General features: G+C 43.0%; 1 protein-coding gene across 1 annotated transcript in view; it reads right to left on the bottom strand.

Moving 5' to 3' along the window:
- Positions 1–16,045, bottom strand: part of HCN2 (hyperpolarization activated cyclic nucleotide gated potassium and sodium channel 2) — a 158,226-nt gene that overhangs the window by 95,520 nt on the left and 46,661 nt on the right. Inside the window, exon 2 of the mRNA XM_073594040.1 lies at positions 15,304–15,727. Coding sequence (XP_073450141.1) covers positions 15,304–15,727 — 424 coding nt within the window. The remainder of the gene's footprint in view (positions 1–15,303; positions 15,728–16,045) is intronic.

Below are 16,045 nucleotides of genomic sequence, written 5' to 3'. Positions count from 1 at the left end.
TGATCAGCTTGCTGGCATGTTACGAGATCGGACATTTTTTGTGAATACTCATAACTAATAGTCAGCGCTAGAGAAAAAGAGAATATTTATGCAGCTAACAAGTGAGGTAAGTGTAGAAACCCCAAGAAAAAAAATGTGAAAACCAAAGTGCAGCACCTAAGTGATTTAAGAATGAATAGAACAATGTTATAATCAAAAAACAAAGTGTAACTTATAAACTTATAACAAAAATAACCAACAAAAACGTGACTTTAAAAAGTGTATAAAAACTCCCGCAAACATGTGATTCACCTTAGTGGTAAATAATAACTCCAACAGTTGTCTGTGTGTAGTATTCATCCAACAGTCTAAATATATCACCACGTGTTGCGCCAAACCACCACCTTTGCACACTCACCAGCTATTAAGCTGCATCAGAAAGGGAGCAGACATCGTTTTTTAGCACAGACAGGGCATCACAGTATGGGAATCCATCCGGATGTCATTTCTCCACTTGCACAGGGGGCTGCCAGCACCACCGATATATCAAGCCTAGCAGGAACGCTCAATACACTGGAGCCACAGAATAAAAGGTATATAGTGTAATAATTTATTCATAAAATCAGCTTCCATCCATTCATTAAATCCATGCACAAAAGTTTACAGGTATAGCAGAGTGTAAATCTACCATGTGGGGACATTTACTTACTAAAATGGCAGCCGGTCCCAAAAGTGGAAGCGATGTCAGCCCATAGCTTGTCCCAACACGTATCTTGCACATGCACATCTTCTCTAGTATATCCGGAAGATATATTTGGACTATTGGATGAATATTATACATGGACAACTGTTGAATTTTGTGGGACTTTTTATGCACTGTTTAAAGACACGTTTTTTGTCGCTTATTTTTGTCATAATTATATATACTTTGTTATAAGATTTTTATAATCAGTCTTGATCACGTACGCGTTGCATTTTTGTTTTCACTTTTCTTGTGAAAACACTTCAACCTTCAACAGCTGTATAAACGATAACTGTAGTACTGTATGGGCTCAGTGCTCATATTTACTGAGCCCAAATTAAATCCTCTAGGTTTAGTCAATGAACTTTAGAGAAAAATTGGATTAATGTCAGGTGACTTTAACCAGAAAGGTAGAGGGCAATTTAGAATCAGACTATTTTCTATCTTGCAGTAGGTCATATCAACTGAAGTTGCCATTCATAGTTCTACACAGAACAGTGTGCCTTTCAATAATTCATTAGTTACACTGTCTAATGTAGAGTAGTTAGTATGTACATTAATTCATTTAGTTGCTGCAGGATTCTGTCTTCTCAAGCCACAAACATCTCACATTAAATTGTGATATCTACAGGCTTGTTGATAACCATTTAATTTTCATCCATTGCTTTTATAGTAGACTTCTAAAAGTGTGCTTGTTCTAGAACCATGCCAGAGGGTATCAGAGTGGACAGTATGTGCAGGAGAGGAGTGTGAATGGCATAAACAGCAGGCCGTATATCCTGCAGACTGCCTCATTCCTTTGAATAATGACAACCCACCAGGGCAGCAAAATTTTGCCACTAAATCACCCAGGGTAACACTGAAGCTGCTAGACCCACAGGATGGCAATGTCATCCTATAAGATCAGCAGCTCTGATCAGCTAGCTGGGTCCAGAATCATTGCACACTCTTCTGCTCTTCCTTTTGTCCCGATGACTACCACAGCTCTGCTCCTTTGGTCTGCAGCGGTCAGTTCTCCTTGCTGTTGGATTGCAAAAAGTAGTAAGAAAGATGACAGGCTGGACAAAAGTGACCACAGGTTACAGATATAGTGTAGCTGAGAGGACTATACGCTGTATATAATATATTGTAATGTATATATTATATTTACAGTGGGGACGGAAAGTATTCAGACCCCCTTTCACTCTTTGTTATATTGCAGCCATTTGCTAAAAGTTAATTTTAAGTTAATTTTTTTCCTCATTAATGTACACACAGCACCCCATATTGACAGAAAAACACAGAATTGTTGGCATTTTTGCAGATTTATTAAAAAAGAAAAACTGAAATATCACATGGTCCTAAGTATTCAGACCCTTTGCTGTGACACTCATATATTTAACTCAGGTGCTGTCCATTTCTTCTGATCTTCTTGAGATGGTTCTACACCTTCATTTGAGTCCAGCTGTGTTTGATTATACTGATTGGACTTGATTAGGAAAGCCACACACCTGTTTATATAAGACCTTACAGCTCACAGTGCATGTCAGAGCAAATGAGAATCATGAGGAGGTCAAAGGAACTGCCTGAAGAGCTCAGAGACAGAATTGTGGCAAGGCACAGATCTGGCCAAGGTTACAAAAAAAATTCTGCTGCACTTAAGGTTCCTAAGAGCACAGTGGCCTCCATAATCCTTAAATGGAAGACGTTTGGGATGACCAGAACCCTTCCTAAAGCTGGCCGTCTGGCCAAACTGAGCTATCAGGGGAGAACAGCCTTGGTGAGAGAGGTAAAGAAGAACCCAAAGATCACTGTGGCTGAGCTCCAGAGATGCAGTTGGGAGATGGGAGAAAGTTGTAGAAAGTCAACCATCACTGCAGCCTTCCACCAGTCGGGGCTTTATGGCAGAGTGGCCCGACTGAAGCCTCTCCTGAGTGCAAGACACATGAAAGCCCGCATGGAATTTGCTAAAAAACACCTGAAGGACTCCAAGATGGTGAGAAATAAGATTTTTGGCCTTAATTCTAAGCGGTATGTGTGGAGAAAACCAGGCACTGCTCATCACCTGTCCAATACAGTCCCAACAGTGAAGCATGGTGGTGGCAGCATCATGCTGTGGGGGTGTTTTTCAGCTGCAGGGACAGGGCGACTGGTTGCAATTGAGGGAAAGATGAATGCGGCCAAGTACAGGGATATCCTGGACGAAAACCTTCTCCAGAGTGCTCAGGACCTCAGACTGGGCCAAAGGTTTACCTTCCAATAAGACAATGACCCTAAGCACACAGCTAAAATAATGAAGGAGTGGCTTCACAACAACTCTGTGACTGTTCTTGAATGGCCCAGCCAGAGCCCTGACTTAAACCCAATTGAGCATCTCTGGATGGATCTAAAAATGGCTGTCCACCAACGTTTACCATTCAACCTGACAGAACTGGAGAGGATCTGTAAGGAGGAATGGCAGAAGATCCCCAAATCCAGGTGTGAAAAACTTGTTGCATCTTTCCCAAAAAGACTCATAGCTGTATTAGATCAAAAGGGTGCTTCTACTAAATACTGAGCAAAGGGTCTGAATACTTAGGACCATGTGATATTTCAGTTTTTCTTTTTTAATAAATCTGGAAAAATGTCAACAATTCTGTGTTTTTCTGTCAATATGGGGTGCTGTGTGTACATTAATGAGGAAAAAAAAAAAAAAACTTTTTTTCCCCTAGCATTTAGCGAATGGCTGCAATATAACAAAGAGTGAAAAATTTAAGGGGGTCTGAATACTTTCCGTCCCCACTGTGTATAATTATATATAAATATATATATATATATATATATATATATATTTTTTTTTTTTTTATTAAAATATAAAAGGCAAGACAAAAGGCATAATGAGCTAGTATGCATATACGTTTGCGCCAACTTCATTGGAGCATGCGCACTGAAGAAACGGCTCAATCATACCGTTTATAAATGGCATCGCATACTAGCTTATTATAAAATACTTACCTTAGATCGAAGCTGCTGCAGTGGTCCCCTTACACCGATGTGACCGGCGATATGTCTTCTGGAGTTATTAATGGGTTTGGGGGCTCCAGCTCTGTCATTTGCCGGAGCCGTAATGACGTCACTCCCGCGCATGCACGCAGGAGCCGCCGGCGGTCACAGCACAGGCCATTTAGAAACGGCACGATCGAGCAGTTTCTTCAGTGCGCATGTGCCGATGATGTTGGCGCAAACGTATATGGTAAATATCTCCTAAAACGTCCAGGTTTAGGAGATATTTAGAGTACCTACAGGTAAGCCTTATTATAGGCTTACCTGTAGGTACAAGTGGTGTAACAGGGTTTACAACCACTTTAAAGTAGTTGTAAAGGCTGAAGATTTTTTACCTTCATGCATTCTATGCAACCACTACTAGAGACAAGCAATGTGGAAGGAACGTCTCGCACAGGGGAAGGGAAGAAAAAAAAAAAAAAAAAAAACAAACATGCACAGGCCTTCTGCATAGGTAATTAAGAGGCTTAGCTTCTGGTTTCCGATAACGCTGGGGGGTATCAGCCATTTGCAAAAGCAGCCTAAGATCCTTGTCGGAATGTCTTTAGGAGGAAGGTCATATGCAAGGAAAAATGCAGGATCTTCAGGTAATTTCCTTATATAACTTAAGGCTTTGAAAAATTACCATAATGCAAGGTGGATAAAAATCAACAATTCTTAACCACTTCCGGATCAGCCACACAGTTTTACTGCGGCAGGTTGGCTTGGCAAATCGACATTACTTTACATTGTTTCACCTTTTGGCCACTAGGGGCAGGCACACCCTTAGCGTGTGCCCGGAGCCGATGCGAGTGCATGGCGGGCGTGATGACCGCCAGGCACCTGCGATCGCTCGTGACAGAGCGAGAACTGGGATCTGTGTGTGTAAACACACAGATCCCGGTTCTCTCAGGGGAGAGGAGACAGATCGTGTGTTCATACTAAGTATGAAAACCGCTCTCTCTTCCCCTAGTCAGTCCCATCCCCCCTACAGTTAGAACACACCTAGGGAACACAGTTATTTATTTATTTCAGGTACTTATATAGCGCCGTCAATTTACGCAGCGCTTTACATATACATTATACATTCACATCAGTCCCTACACCCTCAAGGAGCTTACAATCTAAGGCCCCTAACTCACATTCATACATACTAGCAATACCCACGCAGACACAGGGAGAACATGAAAACTCCAGGCAGGTAGTGTCATGGTCGGGATTCGAACCAGCAACCCTTCTTACTGCTAGGCGAGAGTGCTACCCACTACACCACTGTGCCGCCCCAAGTTAACCCCTTGATCGCCCCCTAGTGTTAACCCCTTTCCTGCCAGAGACATTTATACAGTAATCAGTGCATTTTTATAGCACTGATCGCTGTATAATTGTCAATGCTACCAAAAATGTGTCAAAAGTGTCCAATTTGTCCGCAATATCGCAGTCCCAATAAAATCGCAGATCGCCATTACTAGTTTAAAAAAAACACAAAAAAAAAGTATATATATATATATATATATATATATATATATATATATATATATATATATATATATATATATATATATATATATATATCGGTCCTGATATCGCTGTTTTACTAACCTAACAGCTTATTATTCTAAATAGGAAACCTTAATTATGTTTGCAAATAATAAAGATTCTAACTACCAGCAAAAATAAGTGCTTACATTTAAAGAGCACCTGTCATTTCAGATCCATCATGGCAGCGCCTGTTAGCGGGCATCCACTGTCCGTGAGTCAGCAGCGGGTCAGAGGAGGAGCCGCTGCGGGACAGAGATGACAGTTGCTCTTTAACCACTTCCCACCCGCCGTACGTCATATGACGTCCTCGACTTTGAGCGGGGATATCTGAATGATGCTTGCAGCTACAGGCATCACTCAGATATTTTTCAGCCGGCGATTCCCTACACCATAGGAATGAACATAGCGGCTGTTCCATCGCTTGATCGTTCTTACGGGCGGCGAGACTGGACATTTCCCCCCCCCCCCCCCTCCGCCCTCCGATGCTTCTATTGACTCACTGCTTCCATCGGTGAGTCGGAGACAGGATCCACCGGCCCTGGATGTTTACCAAACAGATTTCCGGTGGACCAGATAGTTGTCGGAGTCTCTATGATCGTTCGGAGGCCGGGCGCAATGTTATGACCTCACTCCCAGCCTTTGCATTCAAATAAACGGCGCCGCCTGGGCTGGGAAGCCGAGATCTTTTTTTTTTTTTATTTAAATTTCAGGCTTCCAATCCTAGAGGTGAGGTGTGGGGTCTTATGGACCCTATATCTCACTGTAAAGAGGACCGATTATGCCATATTCCTATTACAAAGGATGTTTACATTCCTTGTAATAGGAATAAAAGTGATATAAAAAAAAAAGTTTTTTTTTTTTAAAAGTGTCAAACAAAAAAAAAAAAAGTAAAATTAACAATAAAAAATTTAAAGCGCCCCTGTCCCAGTGTGTTCGCACGCAGAAGCGAACGCATACGCAAGTCCCGCCCACATATGAAAACGGTGTTCAAACCACACATGTAAGGTATCGCCGCGAACGTCAGAGCAAGAGCAAAAATTTTGTGTGCCAGCCAACACACGCAAGTACATTATGTTGTACGATCCAAAGAGCGTTTGTGGTCGAATCTCCCTATGACGGTCGGAGATACTATGGAGCCGGCTTGCCTTTGCGGAAGTGCAGGAGATCGTGGCCAACAGCCCTGTACAACAGTCCTGTATTGGTAAAGAGGACGGTAACGTAACCGAAACCAGCAGCTGTTTAAATTTGCATATTTGCATTGATCTCTTGCAATATGATCTGCACGGCCTGGGTATGAACGTAGATGCTGGTTTAGCCCATAGCGATGGACATTGAGTCATTGGTAGTTGATAGGTATTTACAACTAAAGGCAGATTTAAATGACCACTACCTATCTCATCCCGACTAAGGCTTTTAACATTTGGCAGCAGTCATTAAAGCAGTGTGTGTCTATTGATTCACCTTTATCTGAATATAGTCCATTTGAGATCTCTGAACTTTATTTTTTTCATCTGTCTTCTGAAATGGACCTTTCTGAACGAAATGCTTTGAGCATGCGCATGCAATTATACGTTTTGTTTTTTCTTCATCCCATTCAGTAAGAATTACAGCACTTTGTGGAGACTCTGCAGAATAACAACCTCTTGTGAAGCAGTATAATTCTTGGTTAATTTACCTATTAGTCCTCTGCCATCCCGGGGGCCACGTATGCACAGTATCCCTTTGTAATTGATTCATTGCATTTTTTAATTTCTAATTGGCATGTTTGCCATTAGGGATCCAGTGCATCCGTGGTTACTTAGGCGCCTGCACCGTATGTGTTATTTGTATGTCACTGTATGTCTATTGTCTGTGTGTCTGGTTTATGGGCGTATCACATGTTATTATGCATCTGCTATGCCTTTTTTATTGATGCATGTAGGACCGGCTCCATTTAAATCCTCTTTATAGGAGCATACTGCTATATAATTTTAGTTTTTGATATTTCAATAAACTTTGTATTTTACCTACTCTCCCATCATTACAATCTACAACCACAGTAGCTGTCTTTGTTCCAGGGAGGTCAATTTTTCTTATGATTCTCCTGGAATATTACCTTTTTGTAAGCAATAATTCTAGCCCTAGACCTCCTCTGTAACTCAAAACATTTAACCAGTAAAAAAAAAAAAAAAAATTTAAAGCGTCGCCTATGGCAATTTTCAAGTACCGAAGTTTGGCGCCATTCCACAAGCATGTGCAATATTGACATGTTAGGTATCTATTTACTTGGAGTAACTTCATCTTTCACATTATGCAAAAAAATTCGACTAACTTTACTGTTTTGTTTTTTTAAAGCACAAAACCGTTTTCTTTTTTTTTCCCCAAAACAAACACGTTAGAAAAATACCATGCGAGATAAAAAGTTGCAACGACCGCCATTGTATTCTCTAGGGTCTTTGCTAAAAAAACATATATAATGTTTGGGGGTTCTATGTAATTTTCTAGCAAAAAAATGATGATTTTTGCATGTAGGAGAGAAATGTCAGAATTGGCCTAGGTGGCAAGTGGTTAAAAAATCGAGTTGATTTAAATCAAGCCTTTTTACTAATGATTTAAATCAAATCCGCCTTGCCATAATGTCAAGGTTTATAAATAATGGGAACCTTGCAAAAAGGACTCATCTTTTTTTGCCCAGAATGATACTTTAGGTATCATGAAATTATCTCCAAATAAACAGGTCCAGCATGTAAATGTAAAAATTGTCGTCATATGGGATACAGGTATGAGGACAGATAGGAGAGCTAAAGTGGTTAATATTTTTTTGTTCATGAAGTATGTCTCCTGAAATAACAAAAAGGGGTTCTCCCAGTGCTGCCCCGTACAGCTAGGCACCTATTGCCAGAGTAAAAGCAGCAGATGGTGATGTAGGCAAATTGTAACTGCATCTCCTAGGCGTCCACAAACAGAAGGGATTTTCAGCTGTCCTAAAAATCTTTGATAAGGTTCATGCTTCTTTGCAGCCTAAAAAGACTAACAGCTGAGCGATCAGTGGTGTTTCATCGCTCAGTTCTTTTTTTTTTTTTTTTTACTGAAAACCAAACTTCTCTTTAAAATTTACCATTGAAAGTGTTTTCTCCTACCTACATCTCTCATATCTCCTATGACACAAACCTTTTGAGCCTATATCAGCAGCACTGTTCCTATTTCCCAATGTCGACTACAGTTCACCTCTCCCCTGTTAGGAAGAAGAGAAGAAGAGTACATAGTCCTGACAGACTTCTATTTCTAAGGTGTTCTCCTCAATAGATAAAGTACTGTGCATGAGAATGGTCACTCTAGGACAGGAAGAGTGTTACTGGCAAGTTCACCAAATAAACAAACAAAGGAAAAAGTCTGAAAAAAAAGAAAAAACGAATTCAGCCACCACAATATAAACATAAAAGTGTGACAGCAGGAAAAAAGACCATGTATTTATCAAATAGGTCCCTTTTTTTCTTTTTTTTTTTTTTTTTTTTGGAGTATAGACCTAGGTTTGTCCCAAGCATGTTTAAATTCACTAAAGGCTAGTTGCTGCAATATCTGACATTTTTGTTATTGAGATTAAAAATACTTTAAGAAAATTAGGATTTTTACTACAGCTTACCTGTAAAATCCTTTTCTTGGAGTAAATCACGGGACACAGAGCAGCCATAACTAACTGGGTTATACGCCACCTATAGGTGAATGGACACTGGCAAACCAAACAAAAAGACAGGAAGTCCTCCCCTATATAACCCCTCCAACACAGGAAGTACCTCAGTTTTGTAACAAGCAATAAACTTCCCAGACAAGAGGGGAGGGATCTCTGTGTCCTGTGATGTACTTCAAGAAAAAGATTTTACAGGTAAGCTGTAGTAAAAATCTTAATTTCTTTATCGTACATCACAGGGCACAGAGCAGCCATAACTAACTGAGACATCCCCAAGCAATGCTCTTTGAGGGGAGGGAACCCATTATGACCAAAGAAACATCATCAGAACAACAGGTTCTATATTGCTGCCTGCAGTACACTGCGTCCAAATGCAATATCCTCCTGAGTCCATCCACTTGATAAAATTTAGTGAATGTATGTATCGAAGACCAAGTAGCAGCCTTGCAAATCTGAGCCATCGATGCTTGATGACGAGCTGCCCATGAAGCACTCACTCTTCTGGTAGTGTGTGCTTTTACTGGGAAAGGCGGAGCCTTACCACTTAAACTATATGCCTGAACAATCACCTGGCGGATCCACTGAGAAATAGTTGACTTAGATTCTGCCTGTCCCATCTTGGGACCTTCTGGCAATATAAACAGAACGTCCAACTTCCGAATTTGAGCTGACATTCTCATATAGACTTTCATAGCCCGTTCTACGTCAAGAGAATGAAATAATCTCTCCTCTGCAGACTGTGGATTCGGAAAAAAGGAAGGTAGAATAATATCCTGATTTATATGAAAACTGGACACTACCTTGGGAAAAAATTGTGGTTGTAGCCCCAAAACCGCCCTATCCTGGTGCAAGATCAAATAAGGTTCTTTACAGGACAGAGCAGCCAACTCCGACACCCTCCTGGCCGACATCACTGCCACCAAAAAAACTGATTTTCTTGTCAAGTGGACTAAAGGAATCTGCAGGATAGGCTCAAAAGGGCTGCCTCTGTAAAACCCCCAGTACTAAAATTTAAATCCCAAGGGCACAGAGGCGGCCCTGACCGGTGGAAGCACCCAAACCATCCCCTGTACAAATGTTCATACTAAGGAGTGAGAAGCAATAGGCCTCTGAAAAAAGATTGCCAAAGCAGAGATTTGACCCTTAATTGTACTCAAGGCCAGATTCATGTCCACCCCTTTTTGCACAAAAGTGAACACCAGGCAATTAAGGATCTCCAGACCCTATAGTAGATATTTCTGGAAACTGGCTTTCTAGCATTCAATATGGTAGATAATACTGACCCAGAAATGTCCCGTCCCTTAAGATCCTGGTTTCAATAGCTAAGCCGTTAAACTTAGACACCGTAAAGCAGGGTAGAATAGTGGACCCTGTGAGAGTAGATCGGGACGGAGGGGGAAGAACCCAGGGGTTTCCAACCGCCAGTCTTACAATCTGTGCGTACCAAGTCCTTCTGGGCCAGGCCGGAGCTACTAGGATTACTGGCTTTCTCTCTACTCGGATTGTGCGTAGTATCCTTGGCAACAGCCGGATTGGGGGGGGGGGGGGGGGGGGCGTATATCAGGGAAAACTGATCCCACTGAATTATCAGGGCATCTGCCCCTACTGGCAGTGGGTCCCTGGTTCTGGACATGAAACTGTCTAGTTTCCTGTCAAACCTGGACGCCAGCAGGTCTACATCCGGAACCCCCCCCCCCCCCCCCATCAGCGGCAGATTGATGTAAAGATCTCGGGATTTAGGGACCACTCTCTTGGTAACATCTGCTGCCGACTCAGAAAGTCCGCCTGCCAATTCTCTCCACTCCTGGGGTAAACGTCACCGATAGGGATGGAACAAATCTTTCTGTCCAAGTCAGCATGCAATCTACTTCCTTCTGGGCTGTCTGACTCCTGGTGCCCCCCTGGTGATTGATATATGCCATAGCCGTGGCATTGTCCGACTGGACTCTCACAGGACATCCCTGTAGCCTGGGAGTCCAGAAGCTTAGAGACAAGCAAGCTGCCCGAATCTCCAAAACATTGATGGGCAAGCTCCTCTTCCTGGACAGTGGCCTCCTCTAGGATTGCCCACCATCCAGAGAGGCTGGCGTTTGTTGTCACCACCTTCCAGACCATGGGTAAAAAGGACCTTCCTTTTACCAGATTCCTGGTTAACATCCACCAACTGAGACTCTTGACGCACTCTTAGCCAAAGAACCATGTGCCAGTCCAGAGACTGGACCGTCTTGTGCCAGACAGATAGAATGTTGCTCTGAAGTGGTCTGGAGTGAAACTGTGCATGAGGGACTGCTTCGAATGAGGACACCATCTTCCCCAGTAGCCTCATACACAGGCGAATGGAAGGATATCTTTTCCTCTTTATAACCTGGACAAGGTTTTTCATGACCCCGACCTTCACTAGTGGTAAGAATACCTTTGTTTTGTGTCTAGTATTAGCCCCAGATATTCTAGATGTTGAACCAGCTGCAGGGCCGATTTGTAGAACCCAACCCAGACGTTCCAAGAATCGAACCACCTGAGCTACATTCTGACTCAGGTCTGGAACCATTTGATCTATCAATAGTAGATCGTCCAGCTACCCTGTAACCGATATTCCCTACGATTTTAGAACTGCTAATACCAGAGCCAATATCTTTGTAAATACTCGAGGTGCTGTGGCTAACCCAAAGGGCAGTGCCACAAACTGAAAATGTTGGTCGCCCGCTGCGAATCGCAGAAACCTGTGATGGGACCTGCAGATTGGCACATGTAGGTACACGTCCTCGATGTCTATGGACGCCAGGAATTCCTCTCCGTGTAAAGGAGGCTACCACCGAACAACCTGATTCCATTCGGAAAAGAACGAATGACCAGAAATTGATTCAGAGCCTTGAGATCCAGAATAGGCCTTACATCTCCATTTGGCTTTGGGATTATAAAAAGATTTGAGTAAAAATCCTCGAATCTTTCAATGATTGGAACATCTGAAATTACTCCTTGTAACTTTAGCTGATTTATTGCCTGAAGAAAAGATCTCTTCTTTACCGGGTCTATGGGGATGTTGGACCTTAGGAACCGAGAGGGGGGGGAAGCCTTGGATCACTTCTTCCCAGGCTTTTGCGAACCTTAATAGCCTCCCCCCCACTCGCGTGAGTGGGGGCGCCCTTTCATAAGGAAGGCTTGGGACTGACCTTAGGGGGTCTCTGGGACCAGGGCTTTTTCTGCCCCTTGCCTTGAAGCTTTCCTCTAGGACCGGACGGCTGAGGCAGTCAATACTGCCTGAAATGTGCTGGGTACTGAAGCACTAGGCCCCTTGAAAGAGGGTCGTCTGCACTTCTTCTTGACCGGTAAAAGTGCACTCTTACCCCCTGAAATCTTCTGGCTATATTTATCCAGGTCCTCTCCAAATAGCCATTCCCGTAAAAGGGAAAACCGGCTAGTTATTTTTTTGCAGGGTTTCTCCGCAGCCCAGTTCTTTAACCAAAGAATCCTACGCATATGTACTGATAGCAGGGCCAACAGAGACATCTGTTGTATGGGATCTTTAAGGGCATCCACCGCGAAACATAAGGCCCGAGGTAATTCTGCCAAATCCTCCACAGGTACCCCCTTGATCTGGAACAGTCTTAGTTACCCGCTTCACTTGGACCTTTAAAAGACTGACAGATACCTATAGCTGCTACTGCCAGTTGTACAGCAGACCCGGAAAAAAAATTTCAGGTACCTCCACAGGTGGTAATTTGAAACCTGATCAGACCATCTCTGTGAGGGACTGGATCAGCAGTCTCTGAGATTGAGAGGCTGAAAATGGTTCTTCAGAACCTGACTCCTCAGAAGTGGAATCTGTGGCCTGACCTTCCTCCCAGTCATTCACTGCCACTACCTCCACATCCTCTGCCCAATCCTGTTCCAATGCAGGTGGGGACTCAGGTGAAGGGGATCTATCCGTTTCTTTCCCCCTTGGGAAACTGAAGCAATCATACCTGCTATTTTCCCCTCTAGCCAGCTAAAGCTGATGCCAAGTCGTCCTTTGTAACGTAGGTTGAGGCAGAAGCTGATGGTGGTGCATTTGCACCCCTTCCTGCTGCGCCTCCTCTTCTGGGAAGACATACCTGAGACAAAATATTTTTGATGTAAAAACAACCCCACCTTTATGCACTTCAACCACTCTTGTAAGTATTACAGCTCTTACAGGACCTGTGGTGCCCTGGTCCATCCATCCAGTGACTCACGTGCTCAGCTGACGCCGCTCTGTGTCCCCTCCAGCCTGCTTACAGAAGCCTAGGGCTGGGACCCCTGATGAAGTCACGTGACCATGGCGCCACGCGTATGGACGGGATAGGCATTCCAGACTGATGTATGCAAACGAGCTTGCCGCTTGTAGGAGATAAGTTTTCTGTTTGGTTTTACATGTAAGTTATGTGAGTACCCTCACTATTGTTTTAATAAACACCAACATCTGACTGGAATTACTACACTATCTGGCCCCTTTTTTCCTTTCCCCCCCTCCCTGCTCTGCTGAGAGACAAAGACCTACTAACAGCTTCATCCAGCCCAGGAACATAAGGGAGAGGTAGTTAGGAGTACAAGGGAGAGGCAGCCATTATCAGCGATTATATACGGTTACCTCTTTTTACCGCAAGGTAAGAGGCCACTTCACACCAGTGTGTGTCCTGTGCACGAAGAGGAGATCACCCCCCTGTTTTCAGCACTGTACTGCACCATTTTGCACATCATTTTGCTCAGCCACAGAAAGAGGATTTAATCGCATTGGACTACACACCTAGTCCTATTATAATTTTGCACACTATTGCTTTGCTTGAATTTTCATGAATTCTATAGTGGACCTTGTTCGGCTATATGTTTGCTATACACTGTCTTTGCATTTTTTGCACATACTGATTGCACTCTGCACATTTAGTTCATTATTGCTGTTTTTTGCACACAGTTTTTTGCTTATTTGCACAATCCATTGAGGTGTTTAGTGATTGTATATTGATCCTACCGATTCCAGCTAGATATTTATCACATCTGGTTTAAAGTCACTATTGAGTGATTTTTTGCACTTTCCTATTATATTATACCGATTACTGTGGTATACCACATTGCACCTATTGGGTATAGAAGCGCCCTAATAGTGCTTGTACATATTCTTATATGGTTTCTGATTTTTTATACTTATATTATTTCACGCTTTCATTCACTTTTGTACTACCACCTTTAGCAGCATAGTTTTTTTTCATTTTTTTGTTAAGAGCAGCGCAACACCAACCTCTACATATATTATCTCTATTACTGTATGGGCTGGGTTTGACCCATATTCGGTGTTTGCAGCAGTTCTACGTTTCTTTTGCCCTTCCTTTACATGGTAGCGCAGGAATAACTATACACTTTAGGGCTGGGACCGCTCCTAATATGGCCACTTCTGCCCTTACTGCGCATGTCCGGCGTTCAAGCCCCTCCTACGTGCACAACCCTCATGCACTTTTTTTGCGCTGTTCCCGCATGCGCGCCCCCTCTGACCATAAACAGTGGTGGAAAAGTGCCACTGAAGGCACTGGCATGAGAACCAGATGCACGGGGCGGTGGAATCCTAAAGAACCGCCCGCCTCCTGAATGAATCAACCTGGCTGGAAGCACCACAGAGAAGCGCCGCCATCAGCACAACACTGCCCCGGTGGATAGAAAAAAATTAAACCTGTTAAACTGAAAATACAATTTACGGTTTTAAGTGCAAGAAAGGTTCTTTTAAAACACTTACCAGTCCCGCCGCAGGATTCTGCTTAAAAGCTAGATTCCAATTTTCCCCCATCACAGCAGGTCTCTGTCTCTAGGACCTTCAAGGACCGGGTCCCCCTGAATATGGGGCCACTCCCTTGGGCCTGTAAAGCACCCTACCGGAACTCCTTTGGGATCTTTTATTTCTTACCAAGGGTCCGGATCTCCCAGGGTCCAGTGCCCAAAGGGTCACATTACAGGCAATACCTCGTAATCCTCTTGTGTAACAAGGTTCGGGTACCATACATTTTAGTGTGTCACCGTTTGGATGGATCCAATTATATAGCCCTTTTAAATCCTTCAGGATCTGTTCCATGACATCTTATTAGCTAGCTCATGGATAGCTTCTTCAAACCGTGACCATCACCTTGAAGACACTGGCGAGAAAACTGAGGTACTTCTTGTGTAGGAGGGGATATATAGGGGAGGACTTCCTGTCTTTGTTTGGTTTGCCAGTGTCCATTCACCTATAGGTGGCATAACACCTAGTTAGTTATGGCTGCTCTGTGTCCTGCGATGTACGATAAAGAAAGTAACCCTACAGTAAAACTGGCTATTGGCATCTCCAATTTACCTTTCTCATAAGAGATCTTAGCGATATCTGGTGAACCATACTAACCTCTTCCCATTGATGAATGTACCGAATAAGTCTGGAAAGTCGAAGTAACCTCAGAAGGCTGAGAATCTTGGTGAACCTCACAATTCTTAAAGCACGGGCTGTCTTGTACACTTCAGAGTCAATGCCCTTTTCTACAATAAGAAATATATAATCCACAGGGATAGAGGACACAAAGTCCACCACGAACCATGTGCGCAGATATTTGCGCTTGATTTTTTGTGGATCCAAGATAATCTCGGTGTTATCCTCGATAACAATACCAGTGCGGAAGTTCAGAACCAAATCCATGAGAAAGAAGGTGTCTGACACCACATTAAATACGATCCATGGTGTGGTAGTTTCATCCTTGAAGAAAGTGATTCCCACAGGAATGATAATTAGGTTCCCCACCATAAAGAGCAGCATTGTGAAGTCCCAGTAAAACCTATGGAAAAAAAAAAAAAAAATTAGAGTGAGCAAATGGAAAAAGGCCCCTTTATTTCTGGTTTACATTTATCAACTTGCAAGATCAATTGCTCCAAACACAGAATGGCAATATTGGTATTACACAAGAATCCGCAGACAGGGTTACATACAACTCCTGCCACCCATTCCTTAGACACTGCCTTCTCCCTGAGCATATGCAGCTGCTTAAAAGGAAATCTGTACTGAATTAAGCCTCATGCACATGGGCATACAAAAGGGCTGCTAAGCAAGTGTAAAATTAGCCTTTATGTGCAGTTCTATGTTACCCTATGTGGTT

This window comes from Aquarana catesbeiana, linkage group LG01 (assembly GCF_042186555.1).
Source record: "Aquarana catesbeiana isolate 2022-GZ linkage group LG01, ASM4218655v1, whole genome shotgun sequence".
Classification (NCBI taxonomy): Eukaryota; Metazoa; Chordata; class Amphibia; order Anura; family Ranidae; genus Aquarana; species Aquarana catesbeiana.
The sequence above is the reverse complement of the archived record's forward strand: the minus strand, read 5'-3'. Positions and strand labels throughout refer to the sequence as shown.